The sequence below is a fragment of the Phodopus roborovskii genome, unplaced genomic scaffold (assembly GCF_943737965.1).
Source record: "Phodopus roborovskii unplaced genomic scaffold, PHOROB, whole genome shotgun sequence".
In the NCBI taxonomy this organism is placed as follows: domain Eukaryota; kingdom Metazoa; phylum Chordata; class Mammalia; order Rodentia; family Cricetidae; genus Phodopus; species Phodopus roborovskii.
Genome location: NW_026126269.1, coordinates 19,001 through 44,842, shown reverse-complemented (window position 1 = coordinate 44,842; position 25,842 = coordinate 19,001). Strand labels below are relative to the sequence as shown.

General features: G+C 36.9%; 1 protein-coding gene across 1 annotated transcript; it reads left to right on the top strand.

Annotated features, from left to right (window-relative positions):
* The first annotated feature begins 13,342 nt into the window (after window positions 1-13,342).
* LOC127218670 (homeobox protein TGIF2LX) lies at window positions 13,343-14,017 on the top strand. The gene has a single exon (XM_051179690.1). The coding sequence runs from the start codon at window positions 13,343-13,345 to the stop codon at window positions 14,015-14,017; it is 675 nt and encodes a 224-aa protein (XP_051035647.1).
* Window positions 14,018-25,842: the final 11,825 nt, after the last annotated feature.

Sequence of the window (25,842 nt, the reverse complement as noted above, 5' to 3'; positions counted from 1 at the left end):
CATTTTGTGGACAAGGAGTACATCCTGCTTCTACTGTCTGAGGTCCCTTAGACTTCTCAGACCTTCTGTCTGAGACCCATGTTCAGGGGATCTGAGTCAGTCCCATGCTGGGTTCCCAGCTATCAGTCTGGGGGCACATTAGCTCCTCATATTTTACATACCAATCCCTGTTCCCTCTCCCTCCTGTCCTCCCATCCCACTCTCCATTCAATCCCCAGGGAGGGTGAAACCTCCCATTGAGGATCATCAAATTCTGTCACATCATTTGCAGCAGGACCAAGGCCCTCTCCTTTGTGTCTAGTCTGAGAAAGTATCCCTCCATAGTGAATGGGCTCCAAAAATCCATCTCATATATTGAAGATAAATACTGATTCTACTTCCAGTGGCTTCAAACAGACACCAAAAATCAAGGAGCCTAGTCCCATCTTAAACAGGTCCCCCAGTTGTCAGTCTGGAGTCCACAAGCACAAACTTACTAAGGTCAGCTGGTTCTATGGGTTTTCAAAACATGGCCTTGACTCATCTCTCCTCTCTCTCTCCAACTGTATTCCAGGAGTTGTACTTAGTGCTTAGCTGTGAATTTTGCTTCTGCTTCCATCAGGTCCTGAAGGCTCTAGGATGGCATTTAATGCAGTTATCAATCTCATTATAGGGGAAAGGCATTTAAGGTAACCTCTCCACTATTGCTTTGATTCTTAGTTTTGGGTAATGTTTTGGATTCCTTGGAATTTCTTTAGTGCCAGGTTTTTCTTTAAGCTCATAAGGGCTCCCTTTGTCAAGGTATCTCCTTCCTTGCTCTACTACTCTGTCCTTCCCCCAACTCAGCTTTCCTGATCTCTCATGTACTCCTCAACCCTCCCTTTCTCTCCTTTTTCTCCTCCATTCCTGCCTATTCCTCCATACTCCCAATTTACTCAGGAAACCTTGTCTCTTTCTCATTCTTGGGAGGTCCATATATGTCTTTCTTAGAGTCCTCCAAAGGAAATATATTAATTCATTAATATACATTGATAATTTGTGAATCTGCGATTGTCACATGGTTCACTGAACTGGAAGAAAGTACTGCTCAAGACTTGAGAAAAAATATTATTTTAAGGGTATCACGGAAGAAGGGGCAGAAAGGTTAAGTCAGAGGATGAGGAAGTTTACAGTAATTTTTTTTTCTTCTAGAAATGACATGGATGCTACCAATTATACCATAAACATATGTTTGACTCAACAGGACACAGATAAGCACAACAAAATACATGCTAACATGGATAATAGAAATCTTCACATAATCTACTAGGCAAACAAGTACAGGCAACTAATGACTACTTAAAAATGGAAATAAATAAACCTCTCCCAAGGGTGAGTCTGTAACTGATTATGTAATACTAAGTGATCATCCTTGTAATCATGTACATATATCCCACACAAAAAAGATATTGGTGTGTGTGTGTGTGTGTGTGTGTGTGTGTGTGTGTGAGAGCGAGAGAGAGAGAGAGAGAGAGAGAGAGAGAGAGAGAGAGAGAGAGAGAAAGTATAATAAAACATAAAACAAAAGATGCCATGAATTTCAGACGGATTAAAACAGGCATGGGAAAATTTGGAGGGATTAAACATTTGATAATTTGGAGGAAAGAAAGAAAAAGGAGGGCAGTTATATGTTATATTTATATTTTATTTAAAATAAAATATTAAAGAAATAATATTAATTATATTCCTATAATATACTAACATTAGAACTGGTAAATTGCTTAAAGTGAGTTACACCTCTTGGCACTACCCATTCTTCATTTTTGGAGCTAATGAGTAACACTGCAAACTAGGGCTTAGGCCAAATGTTTCCTGTGTAGAACTCTGATTTTTTTTTGTACATAGGATTCTCCCTCTAGTTAAAGAAAATCTGTAGTTCTGTCCTCTAAGAATAGTCCCCAAGAGAGTTACCCCAGGTTATCAGAGTATACCATACAAGGTAGGCCCTTTTCCTCCCGAGTTGTTATGGTTAATTCACCTAGGACAACTAAAAAGTATTTGCTGCTTTAACTTCTGTCAAATGCTGAGATTAGATTTTCTTGGAAACTATATGATTTGTATACTCCAAGATCCCTGTCTTGATAGCCTACAAATCTGCTTAGTGATGAGGCCAGTGCCAAATACACACTTATATAATTTTTCATCCCTGGAAACTGAACTCAGTCCAGGATAGGAGTTAACCACCTCCTAGTTGGTGCTCTGAAAGCAGTTGAGTCCTCTAAAAAAATTTTGAAAACTTTGTTCTCTGTTCCATTTTTGAGGATTTCCTGTTGCTCTTTGCTACTAAGACAATGGTATTTCCACATTGACATATCTCCAAGTCTTTCCCCGTTATTCCACAGATATTGGTAGTCATTTACAATCTATGAAATAAAAGAAACTTCTAACATATATAAATACCAGTATTCAAGTTTCTATTTAATGTTAAAACAAAATTAATTTTATTGTGTACCCAATATCTCTTCATTTTATAAATAAATAAATCACTCCAACCTTCAGCCTCCCTAATTAAATAGAATTGCTAATATTTCCCATGACCCACACCAGTCAGCACACACTCAACACAATGAAATTAATTGCAACTGCTTGTCAGTTCCTTCAATTTGAATAAATACCAAAACATCCAAAGTAAAGCAAAGTAGCAAAGTTTCTAAACTTCACATTTTTTTCTTGGCAACATTATTTTCAGGGGCAAAGAGACATTTTTCATCAACAAAATTGAAAGTCCAAATTGTCAAGCATAGTCTTAGCAAGTCCTTGAGGCTATTGTAATTTTCTTTATTGCATTGTTCTTTTTATGACTGTATATATATATATACATATATGTGTGTGTGTGTGTGTGTGTGTATGTGTATCTTAATGTGTTCTGACTTAAAAGAGAACATCAGGTAAGAAAATGCTTTGGAAAATTTTTGTCACTTTATTGTTTCATAAATTTCAATACATCATAAATTTGTGCATTTAAATGAATTTTTGAAATATTTTTCAACATTCATAGAAAGCTGAAAGATGAAATTTCATAGCACTTGGGATTTTGATGTGTAATTAAATTGAATGTAATGATTAAAAGATTTAAAAATCTAGAATAATATATTGAGATGCAGAACTTGAACAGTGAACCTATAAATCCCAGCTATTCAAGAAGCTAATCAGGGCAGTTACAAACTAAAGGTTTACTAGAGCTTCGGTGTGGATTCAAGGCAAATCTGTGCAAGATTATTACTGTCAAATGAAAAAGTAAGGCACAGCTGTGTTATAAAAATCAAAAGAAAGAGAAATCCCTGGGTTGGCCCCTGATCCTGCTGCTCCTGTCTCCTGTCCCCATCTAGTGCACCCTTGGAGGTCTGAAACACCCCAACCCATCCCCACTATGAGACTGCCCCCCACCCTGTGCCCTACCCTACCTACGGGCCTGCCACTCTGGTTGAGCACTGGGACAAAGGGAGGAGCAAACAGTCCACCTTACTTCAGAGACTTCTCGGAGCAACTCTGAACAAAGGAGACCTGACTATCCACGCAGGACCACCCATAATTTCCACCTGCTTGGTCTCTGAACCCACCTCCAGTCCTCTGCTGGGGTCCCGGTCCCCTCCTAGAGATCCGCCTATTATCTCTGAGGGTCTACTCTGAGTTCCTGTGGGCAAGATCCTTGACCCCCCAAATCCTGCCCTCTGATAAAAAAAAAAAAAAAAAAAAAAAAAAAAAAAAGAGGCCTCAGATGGAGAGTTCCAGTTTCCAGTGAGATCCCACTATCCGGCAAAACCTTCCCAAGTTTCACCTCAGCCTTTGTGCTCTTCTGCCAGCTATTGGCCAGAGGTGAGTTTGGGTCCAATCAGGGCTGCCTGTCCCCTAAAACCTCTACCCCCCCCAAGGACTCCCTGGGTTGGCCCCTGATCCTGCTGCTCCTGTCCCATGTCCCCATCAAGAGCACCCTTGGAGCTCTGATACACCCCCACCCATCCCTACCGAGAGCCTGCCCACCACCCTGTGCTCTACCCTACCCACGGTCCTGCTGCTCTGGTTGAGCACTGGGACAAAGGTAGGAGCAAACCGTCCACCTTACTTTGGAGACTTCTCAGAGCAACTCTGAAAAAAAGGAGACCAGACTATCCACACAGGACCACTGGTAATTTCCAACTTCTTGGTCTCTGACCCCACCTCCAGTCCTCTGCTGGAGTCCTCGGCCCCTCCCAGAAATCCACCTATCTCTGATGGTCTACTCTGAGTTCCTGCAGGCAAGATCCTTGACCCCGCAAATCCGGGCCTCTGCTAAAGAAAGAGGCCTCAGATGGAGAGTTCCAGTTTCCAGTGAGATCCCACTATCCAGCAAAACCTTCCCAAGTTTCACCTCAGCCTTTGTCCTCTTCTGCCAGCTATTGGCCAGAGGTGAGTTTGGGTACAATCGGGGCTGCCTGTCCCCTACAACCTCTCCCCCCAAAAAAAACCCCTGGGCTGGCCCCTGATCCTGCTGCTCCTGTCTCATGTCCCCATCAAGAGCTCTGATACACCCCCATCCATCTCCACCGCGAGCTTGACCCCCCTACCCTGTGCCTCACCCTACCCACGGTCCTACTGCTCTGGTTGAGCACTGGCACACAGGGTGGCACCAACAGTCCACCCTACTTCAGAGACTTCTCAGTGTAACTGTGAACTAAGGAGACCTGACTATCCACGCAGGATCACCCATAATTTCCAAATGCTTGGTCTCTGACCCCACCTCCAGTCCTCTGCCAGAGTCCTGGGCCCCTCCGAGAGATCTGTCTATCTCTTTGGGACCACTGTGAGTTCCTGTTGACATCTTCTACTGGATCCTCATCCTTGACCCCATCACTGGGTCCCTGTCTGTGGAGACACCTCCTTGAGAGCTTAGACCACACAGAGCTATAGATATTGAATCTCAGACACAAATAAGCCCACCGGGGAAGTACCATAGAGGGAGGGGGAGACCCCACCAACACCTACTGGAAGAAGCTATGGGAAGAAGGCAATACAAGAAAACATCTAACAACAGAAAGACAAGCATGACAACACCAGAATCTAGGGAATCTACACCAACTAGGACGTAACACAACAACAAAGCAGAAGAAGCAGAAAAGAACGACTTAAAAATTAGCATCATAAAAATGATAGAGGCCCTCAAAGAAGATACAAGAATATACCTTAAAGAAATGGAGGAAAAAAACAAACAAAAAAGTGGAAGAAATGAACAAATTCCTTAAGGAAAGTACAGAAAGCCAAGCAAAAACAATTAAGCAGGTGAAGGAAACAGTTCAATACTTGAAAACTAAAATACAGAAAATAAAGGGAACACAAACTGAAGGAATGCCGGAAAGAGAAAAACTGTGCAAAAAATCGGCAAATACAGACACAAGCATAACCAACAGAATTCAAGAGATGGAAGAGAGAATCTCAGGTGCAGAAGATAAACTAGAAGAAATAGATTCATTGACCAAAGAAAATCATAAATCCAACATATTCTTAACACAAAACTTCCAGGAAATGTGGGATACCATGAAAAGGCCAAACATAAGAATAATAGGCAAAGAAGAAGGTGAGGAAGCCCAGCTGAAAGGTGCCGACAACATATTCAACAAAATAATTGAAGAAAACTTTCCACATCTGATGAAGGACATGCCCATGAAAGTACAAGAAGCATACCAAACCCCAAATAGACTGGACCAAAGAAAAAAGACTCCTTGGCATATTATAATCAAAACACATAGCATACAGAATAAGGAAAGGATATTAAGAGCAGCGAAGTAAAAAGGACAGGTAAAATATAAAGGCAGACCTATCAAACTTACACCTGACTTCTCCATGGAAACCCTCAAGACCTGAAGGTCCTGGATAGATGTTTTATAATTATTAATAGAACACAGATGCCAACCTAGGCTACTATATCCAGCAAAACTCTCAATCACGATAGATGGAGAAAACAAGATAATTAATGATAAAAACAGGTTTTCCCAATACGTATCTACAAATCCAGCCCTACAGAAAGTATTGGAAGGAAAACTCCATCCCAAGGAAGGTAATTACGCCCAAAAAAAAAAAAAAAAAAAAAAAAAAAATGTAGGCAACAGATAATCCAACTACACAAGAAACCAAGGGTAAAGCAGAACTAATATATTCACAATACCACTGATAGCAACAAAACTAAATCAAACAAGCCTCAACAATCAATGGTCCTTACTCACCCTCAACATTAATGGTCTTAACTCACCTATAAAAAGACACAGGCTAACAGAATGGATACAAAGACAGAATCCATCCTTCTGCTGCATACAAGAAATACATCTATGTTTCAAAGATAGACATAACCTCAGGGTAAAGGGTTGGGAAAACATTTTCCAATCAAATGGAAATAACAAGCAAGCAGGCATAGCTATCCTAATATCTAACAAGTAAGACTTCAAACCAAAATTAGTCAAAATGATGAAGACAGTCATCAACACAAATCTCAGTTCTGAACATGTATGCCCCTAATACAAAGTCACCCACATTCATAAAAGAAACACTACTAAAACTCAAACCTCATATAAAACCTCACACACTTATAGTGTGAGACTTCAATACACCACTCTCAACAAAAAAAAAAAAAAAAAAAAAAAGCAGAGAGAGGACATGCCAATTAACAAAATCAGAAATAAAAGAGGAACATAACAACAGATACAGGTAATCCAGACAACTTTCTTGTCATACTTTGAATATCTGTATTCCACAAAAATTGATAATTCAAAGGAAGTGGACAAATTTCTGGATAACTATCACTTACCAAAACTAAATCAAGAACAGACAAACAACTTAATTAGACCTATAACCTGCAATGAAATAGAAGCAGTTATCGAAAGCCTTCCAACCAAAAACTGTCCAGGGCCAGATGGATTCAGTGTAGAATTCTACCAGACATTCAGGGAAGAACTAATACCACTACTCCTCAAACTCTTCCAGAAGATAGAAACAGAAGGTTCATTGCCAAACTCTTTTTATGAGGCCACAATTACCTCGGTACACAAGCCTCACAAAGACACAACTAAGAAAGAAAACTACGGACCAATATCCCTGATGAACATCAATGCAAAAATACTCAATAAAATACTGGCAAACCGAATTAAAAAATACATCAGATAAATCATCCACCATGACCAAGTAGTCTTCATCCCTGGAATGCATGGGTGGTTTAACATACAAAAATCTATCAATGTGTTCCATCATATAAACAAACAGAAATAGGAAAACCATATGATTATCTCCCAATATGCAGAAAAAGCCTTCAACAAAATTGAACTCCCTTTCATTATAAAGGTCTTAGAGAGGTCAGGGATAACAGGAACATACCTAAACATAAAAAGAGCAATATACAGCAAACCAACTGCCAACATCAAACTGAATAGAGAGAAACTTGTGCCAATTCCTCTAAAATCAAGAACAAGACAAAGGTGCCCTCTCTCTCCATGTCTCTTCAATATTGTACTAGATGTTCTAGCTAAAGCTATAAGATGACAAAAGGAGTACAAGGGGATCAAAACTGGACAGGAATAAGTTAAACTATCTCCTTTTGCAGATGATATGATAGTTCATATAAGCTACCCAATATACTCCACCAGGGAACTCCTAATGTTGATAACACCTTCTGCAAATGAGCTGGATACAAGATAAACTCGAAAAAATCAGTAGCTCTACTTTTTTCAGACGACAAAGAGACAGAGAAAGAAATCAGAGAAACATCAAGCTTTACAATAGTCACAAGCAACATAAAGTATCTTGGTGTAATGCTTACCAAACAAGTAAAATATCTACATAATAAGAACTTTGTGGCTCTAAAGAAAGAAATTAAAGAAGATAACAGAAAGTGGAAAGATCTCCCATGCTCTTGTATAGGTAGGATAAACATAGTATAAATGGAAATCTTGAAAATAGCAATCTACAGATTCAATGCAATCCCCATTAAAAACCCACCACAATTCTTCACCGAACTTGAAAGGATAATAATCAAAATATATGGAAAAATAAAAGAACCAGGATAGCCAAAACAACCCTATGCAATAAAAGAACTTCAGGAGGCATAACAAGTCCTGACTTTGAGCTCTACTACAGAGCTCTAGTTCTGAAAACAGCCTTGTATTGGCATAAAAATAGGCAGGTAGACCAATGGCATCTAATTGAAAATCCTGATATTAACCGACACACCTATGAGACCTGATTTTCGACAAACAGCTGAATTTATACAATGGGGCGAGGACTGCGTCTTCAACAAATGGTGCTGGCACAATTGGCTGAATGTGTGTAGAGGACAGCAGATAGACCCAGGTCTGTCATCATTCACAAAACTCAAATCCAAATGGATCAAAGACCTGAAATTCAATCCAGCCACATTGAACCTCTTAGAAGAGAAAGTAAGAGTTACCCATGAACAAATTGGTATAGGAGACTGCTTCCTGAGCATAATTCCAGGGGCCCAGACACTGAGAGAAACAATTAATAAATGAGACTTCTTTAAACTTAGAAGCTTCTGTAAGTCAGAGGAAACAGGGGACAAGACCAAATTGCAGCCCACAGACTGGAAAAAGATTTTCACCAATCCTATATCCCACAAAGGGCTGATGTGCAAAATATACAAAGAACTCTAGAAACTAGTTAACACAACACCAAATAACCCTAGTAAAAAATGGGGTACAGAATTGAAGAAAGAATTCTCAATAGATGAAATCAAAAAGGCTGAAAGACACTTAAGAAAATGTTCCATATCTCTAGCTATCAGGGAAATGCAAATCAAAACAACTTTGAGATACCATCTTACTCCTGCCAGAATGGCTAAAATTAGAAACACCAATGATAACTCATATTGGGGAGGATGTGGAGAAAGGGGAACACATCTCCACTGCTGGTGGGAGTGCAAATACATACAGCCATTTTGGAGATCAGTATGTTGGTTCCTCAGGAAAATGGGAATTAGTTTACCACAGGTCCACCAATCCCCCTCTTAGGCATATACCCAATGGATTCACATCCATGCAACAAAGACATCTGTTCAACTATGTTCATAGCAGCACTATTTGTAATAACAAGAACCTGTAAGCAACCTAGATGCCCCTCAATTGAAAAATGGTTAAAGAAGATGTTGCAAATCTACACAATGGAATACTACTCTGCAGAAAAAAATTATGGTATCTTGAAATTAGCAGGCAAGTGGATGGCACTTGAAGAACCCATCCTGAATGAGGTAACCCAGTCACAAAAATTAGAACACAGTACATACTCATTCATATATGGATGTTAGACCTAGATCAAAGGATCACCAGCTTATAATTCACACCACCAGAATAACTAGGGTACAAGGTATATTCTAAGAGATTCATATAAAGTCCCTCACAGAACTGTAATGGACAAGCCCCCAGAGCTCAGGAAAACTGAGGGGGCAGCTAAAGGAGAGAGAAGTAGGAGAAAATGAGGGGGAGGAAAGAAAAACATGTGTGATCAGGAAGAATGAGCCTGGTTAGGAATAGAAGACAGGAAAGAGAGAGACAGAGAGAGAGAACATAAAAGAGTGAGCCAATATTGGTTTAAAGATAAAACTGAACACAAAGGTCTAGAGAACTACAAGACTGCTGCCAACTAACAATTTGTGCCTCCTTGGAAAGGGTACCATAAATGGCCTTCCCGGAGAGTGAGATCAACAACTAACTTTTCCATGGAGCCCTCAAATAATGCCTGTTGGAAACAGGAGCAAACACCCATACATAAACAATGAGTCGAAGTTGAACTCAGATGCAGATGGAGAGGACAAGACCAGTCTGCATAAACACATTGAGACAGCTTACCTGAACAAGGAGGAGCTAAGGGGCCATGAGACTGATAGCTGGGAAGTCAGCATGGGACTGACACAGCCCCCCCTGAATATGGGTCTCAGCCAGAAGGAATGAGAAGTCTAAGGGACCTCAGACAGTGAAGCCAGGTTGTATCCCTGGTGCACAAAAGGACTTTGCGAACATATTCCCCATGGAGGGATAACTGCCTTAACCTAGAGACAGGAGAGAAACCCTAGTCCCTACTTCACATGACCTGTCAGACCTAAATGACCCCAACTTGATGAAATTCCCCTACATATGGAATTGGGGTGGGGGGAATGGGAGGGTGGTTACAGAGCATGTGAGATGGAAGAGAAGTTAAAAGGGATGGAAGGAGGGAGGGAGGAAGGGAGAGAGTGAGAGTGGTTTGGAGGGAGTGAGGGAGGGAGGGAGAGGGAACTGGAATCGACATGTAAAATAATAAATTAAATTTAAAAAATGCTTTGATTCCAAAATTTCAGTTCAAGGACAAGTTACAGGGAAAAGGATTTCTATTTTTGTTTCCACAGAAAATGAAAAGATGTGCATTCCTTCCAGACTAATGTGGTTTGATCAAGCCAGACCACCTGAAACAGAGTCCCAGGTGATCCTACATTCAAAACAGCTGGACAAAGCAGCCTGACAGACTACAGCTAGGATTTCTGAATCTTCTTCGAATCCTGCATGACAGCACCCCTTACCAGCAAGAAGTAGTTTGGAAAGAACAACACCCAAATTCCCATATATTTTCTATAAATGTTTGTTTTCATTTAAATGGAATTGGTTATATAAAATCAATAAATAAAAAAAAATCAAAACAAAGCACAGAGCAGGACTCAGTTGAAGTGCACTTTGAAATATAGTTTCCATTACAAACAACATTGAATGAATGAATGAGCAAATAAATGCCCATAACTCTATTATGCTTTTATGGAACTTATGCTTGTCTTTTTATAGGTTTAAATACTTTTTAACTTTACTCATATGTCCTTTGTGCCAGCATTATTATGAATATGAACAAGGTAACATCTACATTATATTTTATGAATGATTATTTTTGGTAAGTGCCAAAGTTTAAGTTTTGTCTATGACTGTCCTTCTCATCACCTAGTATTTTTTCATAGTTTCTCTACTAATTTTAAGTACTTCTTAATCAGCCAGAGTGAGAGAGGGAGAGAGAAACACACATATGAACACATAATATATTTTTTAGAAGTAACCCATACACAAAAAGAGAACATAGTATGGACTCACTCATATATGGATTTTAGACTTAGATCAAATGATCACCAGACTATAATTCACACCATCAGAAGAACTAGGATACAAGGTGTATTCTAAGAGATTCATATAAAGTCCCTCACATAACCGGAAAGTGACAATCACCCAGAGCACAGGAGAAGTGGGGAGGGAGCGAATGGAGGGAGAAGTAGGAGAAAACGAGGGAGAGCAAAGGAAAACACGTGCGACCAGGAAGATTGAACTCAGTAAGGAATATAAGACAGGAGAGAGAGAGAGAGAGAGAGAAAACATAAAAAAAATTGAGCCAATATTGGTTTGAAAATAAAACTGAACACAAAGAAAGTTCTCAAGTACTGAAAGACTGCTGTAAACTAACAATTTGAGCTTCAGTAGAAAGGCTACCATAAATGGCCTTCATGGAGACTGAGATCAACAATTAACTTATCCATGGAGCCCTCAACTAATGCCTGTTGGAAACAGGAGCAAACACCCATACATAAACACTTAATCGATGTAGAACCCAGAAGCAGATGGAGAGGACAAGACCAGGATGCAGAAACACATGGAGACAGCTTACCTGAACAAAGAGGAGCTAATGGGCCATCAGACTGATAGCTGAGAAGCCAGCATGGGACTGACTCAGGCCCCCCTGAATTAGGTCTCAGCCAGAAGGACTGAGCAGTCTAAGGGACCTCACACAGTGGATCCAGGATGTATCCCTGGTGCACAAAAGGACTTTGAGAACACATCTCCCATGGAGGGAAAACTGCCTTAACCTAGAGATAGAAGAGAAGCCCTAGTCCCTACTTCACATGACCTGTCAGATCTACATGACTCCAACTGGATGTCTTTCACCTACATATGGAATTGGGGTGGGTGGATGCGAGGGGAGGGTTGTTATGGTGCATGTGAGAGGGCAGAGATGGTAAAAGGGAGGGAGGGAGAGGGAACTGGGATTGACATGTAAAATTAAAAAAAAAATTAAATAAAAAAAAAATGCCTTGACTCCAAAATTTAAGTTCAAGGACAAGTTACTAGGGAAAAGTATTTCTATTTTTGTTTCCACAGAAAATAAAAAGCTGTGGATTCCTTCTAGACTAATGTGGTTTGATCAAGCCAGGCTGCCTGAAACAGAATACCAGGTGATCTTACATTCAAAACAGCTCGAAAAAGCAGCCTTACAGAATACAGCCAGAATTTCTGCATCTTCTTAGAATCCACTATGAAAACGTCCTTACCAGCAGGAAGTAGTTTGGAAAGAATGACACCCAAATTCCCAAATATTGTCTATAAATGTTTGTTTTCATTTAAATGGACTTGGTTATATAAAATAAATAAATAAATAATTTTTAGAAATGAGTACATGATATTTGGAAAGATTGGTACTATGGCAGGACTTGAGGGGGAGGAAGTTGCGAAGGGATTGGATCATGATATATATTTTTATAAATTTTCAAATAATTAAAAATTCTTATATTTAACTGAGCAAAAACTATAACGATCAAATACTACATGGGAAAAGACCAGGATTCTTATTAATAATAGTATTTTAGACAAATTGCTTCTTAGATGAGCTATTAGGACCATTAATATGGAATACCAGGCAAAGACAAAAACACTGCAACTTTTTAATGAAAATTACAGTGTGTTAAAATTATACGCAAAACAATTAAACAAATACCTGTTTTAAAAATGTCAAATAAACTACCATTAACAGATCAACAAGATAACTCAGTGATAACAGCATTTCCAAGCCTGACCAACTGAGTTCAGTCCAAGAACACACATGATAGTTGGAGACATGTCCTCTGACTGAAACATGAGCCCGTAGTATGTGCAACAGAACACACACACACACAAACACCCACAACATAATCTCACACCAAATAAATAGATTTTTCAAATTATGATAATATTATTATTCAATGAATTGACTTGGTGACAGCTGCAAAAAATACTTAAGAGTTCTATAAATGGGGTAAGAACATGTACATTAAAAACTGGTTAAAACGTATAAACAGTAAAGCCTGGTAGATTCAAGAAGTGTATGGAGGTAGAAGGGTGGGAAGATAGTTCAGGTTTAGAATAGAGAGGTTGTGACATCACAAAGGCTCAGTTGTTAGCAACATTCAGCCATCCAATAGATGAGAATTCACTTCAGAATTCTGTGAAGGTTTTCCCTGGTTCTCTGAGCTCCCATAGTCCTACTTCAGTTACTCCTGGTTTCCAAGGCACTAAACACAGCTTTCAACAAAATGGAGGAGGCTAAAGGTAGGCCAGATGAAACCAAAGGCCCTAATGACAAAGGAAACTCTATCAGGGAAAGACTTGCCAGGAGCTGTAAGATCAACATTGATCACAGCCAGAAGCCTCGAAAAGGATACCTGCTGCCACCTGAGTCTGTGAAAATCCTTCGTGTCTGGCTTTATAAGCACCGGTTTCATGCTTACCCTACCGAAGAAGAGAAGCGAATGCTGTCCAAGAAGACCAATTTATCTTACCTTCAGGTCTCCAACTGGTTTACAAATGCGCGTAGACGCCTTCTTCCGGAAATCCTTCTACATGATTCATACAAAATTAGCTACAAAGGTCAGGCTGCAGAAGCAGCCCAGGAGCAGCAAACCAGTGCATTACAGAAGGTTAAGGCACAGGCTAGTGTCAAAGCTGAGAAACAGAATGTGCTCTTGCCAATGTACCAAGAATCTCAAGGGAAGCTATCAGAACCAGAGTCTTCTCCAAGACAGAATGGTATCCCTGAAGCCAACTCAGGGGAAAAAGGAAAGATTTTTGCCGGTGAGCCTTTGTCTTCTCCAGAATCTGTGTGGCCAGAGGAAAAACCAGATTTTAGCAGCTTCTACATGCTGGTTGATGTTGCTGTACAGAAGGCAGCAGAACTGGAGGAGCAGAAGAAACAAGATCCCAAACTGTAATCTCTGCCCCCACTCCACTCAGTAGTTTGGATAGTCAGTCCACTGTATTCCATTATGCTCAACCCGATTTAATGCAATTCTATCTTGCAATACCAGCTTTTTTCCCCATCTTAATAAACTTTTTCTTTAACACATATCAATTTTATGGATATGCTAATGTTTTTCTGGTTTCATGATGAAAGTCATTAGCTATGATTATCAACTTTAACAAAATTTTAAATGTATCCTCTTCCCCTGCGCTTAAGTTCTATATATCTGATATTAAACATCATGCGATCTTTAGACAAGGGTGTTCATGTCTAATCTCAATTTCTCCAAACCAGCTAGAACCTTGATGTAAAGGGATCCTTCTTTCCCTCCTTTTTGGTAGCTATCTTTAATTATTTTTCCAGATAATAGATAGAAAAAACACCGCCAAAAGAAACGTTTGACACTACTGGCCAGCTATTTTTGTTTTTCTGTTTGTATTACTTTTAAGATTTCAACTGTTTCCCTTTGTATAGTATTTTTCAGTAGTGGTTTTTCTCTCTAGGAATATGAATATGAAAGCCAAAGCAAAGTAAATTCATAACTATGGGGAGAATACTTGTAATCTCTTTAGACAAATAAGAGTTAACTTTTGGTATGATAATTGGAGAACTTCAATGGGTAGTTTACTGCTGCCAAGTCTTAGATTGTTCACTGGGTTTGTCATGTGTTTTGTTACTTTTTATTATCTGCATCACATGAAAACTATAAACAAATTAGCTACAAACCAACTGTACATAATTTATGGATTTAAAAAAAGGAATCAATCTAGAACATTTCAGTAAAACAGAAATTAAACTGGGGTCATCTATATTGTGTTTATTTTGTTTATCATAGTTAACTTTCAGTTTAAAATACTTGACTTGATGGTGTTTGCTGGGAAGGTTAATGTTACAGGCAGCTCTTACAAGAATACGTTCCTCTGGCTTTGTTAAGTTCAGACATATTTTCAATATGAAATGCATACTAATCTAGGAAGCTGTTATTTATATTTCCTGATTTTGTGAAGGTCAATATGGCCTCCATTTCAACTTCTGAATAAGTAACAAACAGATGTAACTACTAGGCCTGTTAGTTTTTATCTGTTAGGTGGTTGTTTGTTGTTTAATGCCTAACTCATTATTGAGAATTTCCATATATTTTTCATCTTCTTAAAGCACCTTTAGAAACAATGTTAATCTGAAAAAAATCAATTTCAGTGTTAGTTAGAAAGGAAGAGGTCAAAAGTCTCAAACTGCTGTTCCTGAAATAGAGTAAATCAATTCTGATTTACTTTTAAGATTTTTTATTATTGTTGTTTGACATTTCTATACACATACACAATGGAATTTACTTATTTTCACCCATTTCCAAGTCATCTCCATCCCTTTCTTGTTCCAACTCTTCTTCCTAAAAATTTCATCACTACTTGCATGCCTTATTTTTAAAATGTGATCCAATGAGTTGAATGATCATTTCTTGTCCATGTGTTTGGGGGCAATTTATCACCAACATGACCATTGACCACAATGACACAAGTCTCCACCCCCAACAACTATTAACTGCCAATAGCCCCTTAGGTATAGATAGTGCCTTATAGACCCCTATGCTATACATGAGGAAATGTTGATATGTTGATCTTGTGTGGAAAACCACAACTTCAGTCAGTTTATGAGTACAACAGCTATATCAAGTCCAGAAGAGGTCTTTTTTATGTAAACCCTGTCCTCTTTTTTTACATTCTTTCTATTCTTCCACAATGATGTTGAGCATTGGGTGGATGATATAGTTATCCCATTTAGGGCCATGAATTTCACCTTCATTTATTCTCCACACATTCCTTCATCACTTATTCTTATCCAGACTTTAGAAATTTATGGGTTGCTCTATTAACTGTTATAAGTTGCAGTAAGAAGCTTCTCTGGTGAAGATGGGCACAACATTGATAATTTCTTTATCTGATCATGATTATTTATTAGGCAGTTTTACAATGTGAGCATTTACTAAAACAATTTTAGTTGATGCCTAGGGACTATAAGATGCCCAGGCATCTGATCTTGACTTGATTTATATAACTGGGCTTGATTTCCTTCTTACTGATTTGATTTCACATGGAAAAAAATGTTTTGTTACCAGTGTATGAATCATTAAAATATTGCACTACAGGGCATAACTTTCCCAGGGCATTGTTGTAGATTTCAGGATTCACAACTGGTTCAGATTATTGATTACTCCTTTATTAGAAAAATGAATAGCACATTCTGGATCTACAAACGCTAGAGAGTAGGAAGGTTGCTTCTAACTCCCCTCTAACATCATTTGTTGAAGAGTCTGGCTTTCCCATTTTTTGTTTTGTTTTAATTCAAGCAATATTTTTTGTCCAAAATAAGGTGGCCACAGATGCATGAACTTAGATGTGGGTCCTCTACATAATTTAGTAACATTGTATTTATATATTTCTGTTTGAGCCTTTACCGTGGTGCTTTTACTAATATGCCTCTGGAATTTAACTTCAAATCAGAGTATTCCCAGTAGATTTTTTTTGGGGGGGGTTGGTTGTTTATTTGTTTAGAATCAATATGAATATCTGGGGACTTTTGTGTTTCCATATATATTTAATTTATTTTTCTTACTTAAAATGTTAAGAATTAAGTTAGTGTTTTGATTGCAGTTGCAATGAATATGTCAATTACTCTTGGAAGGATGATTATTTTTACAATACTAATCCCACTATTGCATAAGTGTAGAAGGTTTTCCATGGTCAAATTTTTTCTGTAACTTCTTCAATGTTTTATAGTTTTTGTTGTAGTTCATTAGTAAAATATAGTATAACTACTCCTCTCTCTCTATCTCTATCTCTCTGTCTCTTTCGCTCCCTCTGTATCTCGTGGTTATGTTTTCCTTATTTCTTTGTTAGTGTGTTGATCATTAGCATATAGAATTTCAGTTGATCCCAGTATATTAGGATTTTAAGCTTACATTTTGCTCAAAGTATGTATCACCTCCAGGAGTTATCTGCTGGAGACTTTGGCTGTCAGATATATAGAATCTTATAACAGGAAATAAGGTAATCGTTGACATCATGTGTGGGTGTACATGTGTCTGTGCCTGTGTGTGTGTATAAAAGCTCTTACTGTTCTACCTAAGATGTCAATCAGTGCATTAAAATTAAATATATGAAATAGAAATCTTTATCCTGTTTGTGCTGTTAATAGGAATCTTTCCAGTTTTTCTTGTGCATGTTGGAGGGTATATATTTTCATATCAGGATAATTAACCCAAGTTTTGTGAAGAGTTTGATGCATTCCTTGTTTTCTTCTTTATGAAGTAATTTAAGTAAGTTTTGCTTTTGGTCTCTTTGAAGATGTGGTAGATTTCTGTATTGAATCCATCTGGAACTGAGCTTTGTAGGATGGGAAATTTTTAGTTACTCATTCACTCTTTTTGCTTGCTTTATGTCTATTTCAACTAGGTTTAAAAATGTTAGGTCATATGTATCTAGAAAGTGTTCCTTTTGTATCTAATGGTGCCAGAAGTATATTGTAATCATTTTCAATAGAGTAGTAGTTTTAATTTGTGTTTCTATATTCAGCAATATTAATTGTGTGAAATTTGATGTGCCTGTATTTGGTGTATGCGCGTGTGTGTGTGTGTATGTTTGTGTGTGTGTGTGTGTGTATGTTTGTGTGTGTTATTTATGGTGGATTGTTCTTTTGATGCTTATGATATGACATTCTGAGCAAATTTTGCTTGAAATCTGGTTACTCAGTTATTAGAATAGTGATACTCTTTTTTTGTTAATCTCATTGCTTAAAAGAATTTTCTTTTATCCTTTCAACCTAAAGCAGAATGTCTTTTTAATAACAAAATGGAAGAGGCAAGAAGTTTGCAGATGCTTATTTCTAATTGATTCTTCAAGTCCATGTCTTAGAACAGTCAAACTGAGATAATTCACATTCAGAATTAATGAATTTATTTATTGCCCACCTTTTTGTGATTTTATAGTTTTGGGTGCTTCAATAGCCTTGTCTTTTCCTCATTGATGTTTTTCTCTCTGTACCATTTTGTACATGATGGCTTGGTAGTCATAAATGTCTTTAAACAGATGATATCATGGGCATTTTCCTTTCTTTTATTATATTTATTTTTTCAGATATATTTGGCTTGGGTGAGAGTTTTGACTTTTCAGAATTTGAAGTATGTATTTCTAAGCCCTTCAATTCAGGAAGGTTTCAATTGAAAAGTAAGAAGTTACATATCTACTTTTACATTTTCCTCAGCTCTTCATTCTTATACTTTTCAAAACATATTCATTATTTGGTGCATTTGGTCGGTCAGCTATGTCATGATGGAGCATTTATTTTACTGTCCTATTTCATGTTCTTTGAGAATCTAACAGCCTGAGGGTCGGTTTTGGCTCCTAGATTTGAAAAGATTTGTCTGTGACTTTATAAAATGTTTCCTACTTCTTTGGAATAAAATTCTTCTCCTATGTCCATGATTTATGAATAATTTACACAAATTTTTCATGAACCTGTTTCTTAGAGACTGGTTGATATCTGATTGAGGAGATTTCTAGGCTCAACATATGAAAAGATTGTGAGAGCATTTTGTCTGAAAAGTCTCAGGGCCTACACTTTTCTGTGGCTCAACTGAAAATGAACTATTAATATACATTCATTGTTACAGTCTGATAAAGATTTCTTATTCTTGAACAATGTCTTCAAACTTGCCTATAGTTTAGTCCAATTTGGTTGCTGTAGAATGATTAATACTGGGTACATTTTAATGATAAATTATAATGTTGCACCATTCTTCTATGTCCATTAAATATTTTGAAATGCCATAGTGTGTGTTAGTGTTAAGTATTAACCATACTATACAAAAATATAAGAACTATCACTTTACTGACCCAGAGCCATTAAGATAAGGAAATATTTGTTTGAATAAATCATTATATGAGCAGTTTTCCTAAATTTCTAACACAATATTTTCGAATGACATTAGAAATTATCATCAGTTGACATTATTTTAAACTGAGTTTTGCAAAGCCTTTCTAATCATAACTTTTCATACAGTATAATTTGATCAAATTTCCCTTCCCCAAATTCCCCTATATTCCCCCCACATGCATGTATTTATTACCAAATTCATGTTCTTTCCAAAAAAATTAAAAAAAAATATAAGGACAAACTAAAAACACAAAAATATGATAAAAAGTTAAATGGATAAAATAAAGCCAAAGCAAAACATTCAAATTAAAGTACTTATAAAGATGGTTTTTTTTGGGGGGGGTCAACTACTTCTTGACAGCTAGCCTGCTCTGTTGTGGCAGTGATATTTCCAGTGGCACTATATAGGAGCAAACTTGTCTTCCCTTTTTAGTGTTGTATCAATTACAAAATGCTTCTTGGTTAGAAGTGAAACCCCTTGACTTCTTTACCCTGTTAGTGCCTGCATAGTTCTTGTATGTGCTCCCACAGTCTCTGTGAGTTCATATTTGTATGAGCACCATTGTGTCTGGAAGATACTTATTCTTTGAACTTCTTCATCACTCTTGGCCTTCATGATTTTCTGCCTCCTACTACACTTAGATCCTTGTGCTTTTAGGAGAGATTTTTCATTAAAAATATACCATTTACATCTGTATTATCCAAAGTTTCTTACTCTCTTCTCATTATCCAGTTGTGGGTCTCTGCACTATTTACTATCTATTGCAAGAACTTTCTTTGTAGAGAGTTGAGTGATTCTCTGATGTATAAGTATAGAAATATATCATTAGGAGTGATTTTATTGCTATTTTCCTTTAGCAAAATAGTAGTGGTTAGTTTTTTCTAGGGCCATAACTGATCAAATCTCAAGTTCTCAGACACTTTAGCAAGGTAAGGTATAAATTTTCCCATAGAGTGGTACTTAAAATGAATAAAATAAAATGGTTGGCTAGTTCCATAGCATTTATGCTACTTTTGTGCTTTAGTATATCTTGCAGTGTTAAGTAGATCAGAGGGATGTTAGCTAGATGTTATTGATGATTACATTGCTCCTCTTATATCAAGCAAAGCATATTCTAGCATCATTTATAAGTAATTGTCAATAGTACTGAGATCATAGTTGATCACCAACTCAACTTTTCCACATTTTATTACATAAATAAATGTAGCTTTATGAATATAGCCTTTCCATTAGGTTGGAAAGAACAGCAGAGGCACATTATGTTTAGGGGAATACATGTGACTCATTGAGTCAATGACTCCATAAGAAGTAACAAGTTCCTGACAGTGGATGCTTTATTTGGTGGCATGAGGACCAGTTGTTGCATTGCCTTCACAGTGTGCATGTATAAGTGTGAGTGTGTGTGTGTGTGTGTGTGTGTGTGTAAATTCCTAGAGTATTAAGGTTCCATAAAGCTTTTCACATGTCCTTTGATGTTGTTTTATCACCCAAAATTCCCTTCTTTACATTTCCCTCACTTGACCTTCCCATTTCATTCTTCTATTCTATTTTCCGTTTTATTTTTCTATAATACAATATTCTATTTCTTTTCTCTTTGGAGATCTCCTCTTCCCCATGAATCCTTTATGAGATACTACCTAACTTTGTGGTTATCCAGATTATAACACACATATAAAAAGTTTGAAAGATACTAACCATGCAGAATAGAAAACTTAAAATACAAGGTTTTAGAAATCTGGGTTATCTGACTCATGATGATCTTGTTCACCTCCATCTATTTATTTGTGAATTTAATAACTTATTTTTATAAGAGATAAATAACACTGCATTCTGTAATTGTACAACATTTTCATCATCCAGTCACCATTTGGTATATATCTATGCTGTTCAAAGTTTCTACTTATTATGACTTAAGCATCAATGAACATGAATGAGCAAATATTTCTGTAGTAAGATGTAAAGTTCTTTGGGTATTTATGTAAAAGCACTGTAGCTACATATCTATGTAGACAAATTTCTTGGTTCCCGAGTAAAAAACACTCTTAATTCAACAGTGGCTATAACAGTTTAGGCTCTGGCTGGCAATGGATAATTGTTTGCCTTTATGTGCATACTTACTATCTATCATTTTTCATCATTTATTTTATAAATCTTGAACATTTGTACTGGAGAAGGATGAAATATCAAAGTAATCTTAAGATACATTTCCATGATGCATAAGGACATTAAAGATTTAAGTGCTTTTCACCTTTTATGGAGTCTGTTTACTTCTGTACCCCATTTTAATAAGTTTATTAGTTTAATTGATGGTCATATTTTAGTTATTTATATGTTGTAAATACAAACCAACTGTCAGATATATAATTGTAAAATTATTTTCCCAATCAGCAGGCTGCCACTTAGCTGAAATGCTTAACTCATGGAAGTTTTTCAGTTTCATGAGGTCCAATTTATCAATTGCTGGTTCCAAAGTGTTTTTTAGTGTTTAGAATATCTTTTCCTGTGTCAATGAATATTCTACACTTTCCCTTTTACCAGCTTTAAGGTATCTTTTCTTATCTTAAGATACTTGACCAATCATGAGGTAAATGTGTGCAAAGTTATAAATATGAATTAATTTTTATTCTTTTAAGTGTAGCCATCCATTTTGACTGGCACAATTTATTGAAGGGACTATCATTTATTCAGTGTGTGCTTTTTCTTTTTTGTGAAAAATCAGATGTCCTTAGACATATAGAATTACATCTGGGTTTTCAATTTGATTCCATTTATTACCATGTCTTTTTAATGCCAATATTATTTTGTTTTTTATTAATGTAGCACTATAGTACGATTTGAAATCTGAGATGGTGATACTTCCAGCAGTACTGTTATTATTCATGTTTGTTTTATATATCCAGGGATTCCTTTGTTTTCCTGTCAAATTGAAGATTACCTTTTCAATTTAAGAGAAGAAATTGTGTTACAATTTTAATAAGGCTTTGGTAGGATGATGATTTTCAAAACATTAATATTACTGACCCACGGGCATTGGAGATCTTTACAATTTCTGTTGTCTATTTCACTTTCTTTCTCTAATGTCTTAAAGATTTTATTATACAAGTCTTTCAATTGTTTGGTTAGACTTATTTTTGCTAGATATTTTCTATTGATTGAGGCTATTGAAAATCACTTTTCTCCTGATTTCTTTCTTAATCTAATTGCTATCTAGTCTTGTTACTTAATTAATTTTGTCACCTGCTACTTTGCTGAAATTGTCAGCAATAGAAATCTCATATCTCATCGTGGAGTTTTTTTTGTTGTTGTTTTTTTGTTGTTGTTATTTTTCCTCTGTGTGTGTGTGTGTGTGTGTGTGTGTGTGTTCTTCTTTTGCAAATAAACACACTTAGACTTTTTTGCTAGTAATACCTACTTTATCACTTTTAATAATCCCTGGTGCATGTAAGGACCTTGGTAGCACATTCCCAATGGAGGAATCCTCCCTTATCCTAGGGGCAGGAGGGAGAGCCTAGTCCGTACTCCAAATGGCGTGACAGATTTTGATGACCCCTCTTGGAAAACATCACCCTCCCGGTGGAGTGTATGATGGGTGGCATGGGAGGGGGTTGGGGGCATGGGAGGGAAGAGGAACTGGGATCAATATGTAAAATAAGAAAAAAATAATAAATATATATTAACAATAATTCTATCATTCTTGCTTTGAAATGTCTGTGACACAAGTCTATTAGCTCCATTAATTCTCTGTTTAGTTTTTGTCTGGATGACCTTTCCATGGGTGAGACTAGGATATTGAATCTCACGTAACCAATGTGTGAATTTGGTGTATGATTTTAGTTTTAGTAATAGTCCTTTTAGAAATATGTGTGCCTTTGAATTTGGGTCATAGATGTAGGATTTAATTCTCTTAGGCACTTTTGCTTTGCATCTTTTAACATTCCTTCTTATTCTGTCTGTTTAGAGTTTTGGTTTTCTTATGAGGTCCTTTCTTTCTGGTACAGTTTCTTTGGTATTCTGTAACATTCCTGCACCTTGTCAGGCATATCCTTCTTTAGGTTAGGATAGTTTCCTTCTATGAATTTGTTGAATATATTTTCTGGGCCTTTGAGCTGGGATTCTTCTCTCCTCATTCTATTCCTATTATTCTTAGGTTTGGACTTTTCGTAGTGTATCATCCTGCATGTTTTGTGTTAACTGCTTAGATTTATCATTTTCTTGACCAATGAATCTATTTCTTCTAAAATATCTTCAACACTTGAGAGTTTTTCTTCTCTATCTTGTATTCTGTTGGTGATGTTTACATCTGTAGTTTCTGTTCTCTTACCCATGGATCCCATTTCCAAAATTCCATTCCTTTACATTTACTTTATTGTTTTTAATTCCATTTCTCAGTATTTAACTGTTTCTATCACTTATTTGCTTGCTTGCTTTTTCTTAGCTTTTATGATATTTCTAATGGAATTTCTTGATTGCCTTCAATTTTCACTGTCTTTTCCCCTATTTGTTTTAGGGATTTTTTACTTTTCCTCTGTAAGGATCTTTATAATCTTCATAAAGTTGGTTATAGTCATATTCTTGTGTTTCAGTTATATTATATTGTTAAAGTCTTGTTGTAAGACAGATATCTGGGCTGTTTTGGTTACTTATTGCCATTTGTGTTGTAGATTAGTTTCTTATACTGACATTTAAGAATCTTGGTTTGGAATAATTGTAGTTCTAGGTGTTGATTCCTTAATTTGTGTTGATTGGATAGATGTGTTTTTTTTTTTCCTTGGTGTCTTCTTCCTGTCTTGTATTCAGGCCTAAATGGTCAGGGCTTCTGGTGACTAGCTAGTATTCAGGTCCAGTAGGGTACCTCTGTTGGGCATTTATAACCCACAAGACCTCAGGAATTTTGCATACCAACTTTGCCTCTGTTGGTTCACGTACCTGTGTGGCTTCTGGGATTCTAGGTACCTGCTTGGCTTCTGGGATTCTTAATATAGTGTGTCATCCATTATAAAAGTGGTTTTCTGATTAAGTGGGGGGCGAGATTTGGAAGTCGGGAAAGGTGGTGCATTTGGTAGCTGGTGTGCCCGATTTTGGAGTGTTATATTGTAATGAGAAGAGACTTTCTTTGCATCCCTATAACCAGGATCATCTTAGGTAAAGAAACCATAGTTGTTGGTTAGAATATGGAGGGCAGGGTAGAGGTTGCTCTATGTATTGTTTTGAGGGGGGATCTTACATATAGAAGTATGATTCACTTTGTCATTTCACTAAGTTTAAGCCATTCTGTCTGTTCAGCTACAGCATGACTGTAACTTTCAATGGGTATTATTGGTAGTTTAATCTCTTTACTACATTTGATAATCCCAGTGACTAAGTTTAGGATGTATTTCAGTGGTATAACTGTTATGATGAAAAATAAATTCTTGTGATAAAACTGATGTTTTGGTTAAAATGACAGTGTTAGAAATATGGAAAATGGTAAATAAAAAGGCATCCTTATAGCTTCAAAAATATACTGGTTGTGGATTGTATGAGGTAAGTGAAGAAAACTGAAGTTTTACCTTAGTGGATATATCTCCTAATCATCAGAATTTCTGTTGCCATCAATTATTTCATTTTCCTACCAATTACTTACTAATTCTACAATGGCTTATACATATATAATTCATCTCAATAAAGTGAAAAGACATGCATAGGATTCTCCTGACCACTTTATATTTTTCAGTAATTTATTTATTTTACATACATATACCCACCTCCTTCTCCTCCCAGTATCCCCCCACACACTTTGTTCCCACACCCTGTTCTGCTACTTTTCCATTTCTGTTTAGGAAAAGTCAACTCTCTTATGAATATCAACAGCACATAGCATACCAAGTTACAATACGTCTAAGTACTTTCCAATGTTTTAAAACTAGGCAAGGTGGCAAAATATGAAGAACAGGGTCATAGAATCCAGTAAAAGTGTTGTGGATAGACCCCATTCCCTCTGTTAGGTATACTGACTACTTTATTAATTGGACACTAAAACAAAGAATATATTCAATATGCATACACATGTGACCCAGAAGTGGCATATTGTGTGTTCTTTATGTCATTCCAGTAAGATTATTTTATGCCACTTGAAGCATATCTTCTTAAATATATTTAATTAATACTCAAAATTACTTACAATGTGTTTTTGTTATATTGATTCCCACTGCTCCCCTAAACTCCTCCGAAATCAGCCCTTGACCTCCTCACCTCCTTCTAATGTCTCATATGCTTTTCTTCTACTCTGTTTTAAACTATCATGCTGAGTCAAATTTCTACTAGCCACTTCTAAATGTAAAACCATCTATTGGAATTTAGTTAAATCACTACAACCTTAAAAACTTTAACTCTGCGTTCCTAAGAACCCATCAACTACCAGTAACAGCTCATTTATGTGTTGTGGGCCATGAAATATTTCTCATACATGTTAGATTGTTGACTAGCTAGATCTTGGGCAGGTCTTGGGAAATAAACCATAGATGAAGTGAGTTTCTGGAGTCAGTAATTACATCATGTCCAGATGACACTGTTTTTCTGTAATTATCCCTGACCTTTAGTGTCATGTCAGCTTATCAACCATGGATACTTGTACAGATTTACTGTACCACCCATGAGTTACTTCCTGTATAGCCAGCCTTTAATTTAAACATAAAAGTGTTGTGTAGCCCCTACCATACATGATACCATCGAACTTATCTGCATGTCTTGCCACACAAGCCATTATTTTAGGTCAATGCATGAGAAGCTGAAGGCATTTTGCCACAACACCCTATATAGAAACTTTCTGCATAATGAAAACTAGCTAGCAGGAAGGAAGCTTCTAACTTAAGTTTCCTATGTCCTTT

Coding starts and splice junctions, on each gene's coding strand:
- LOC127218670 (XM_051179690.1), top strand. CDS start 13,343: ATGGAGGAGGCTAAAGGTAGGCCAGATGAAACCAAAGGCCCTAATGAC.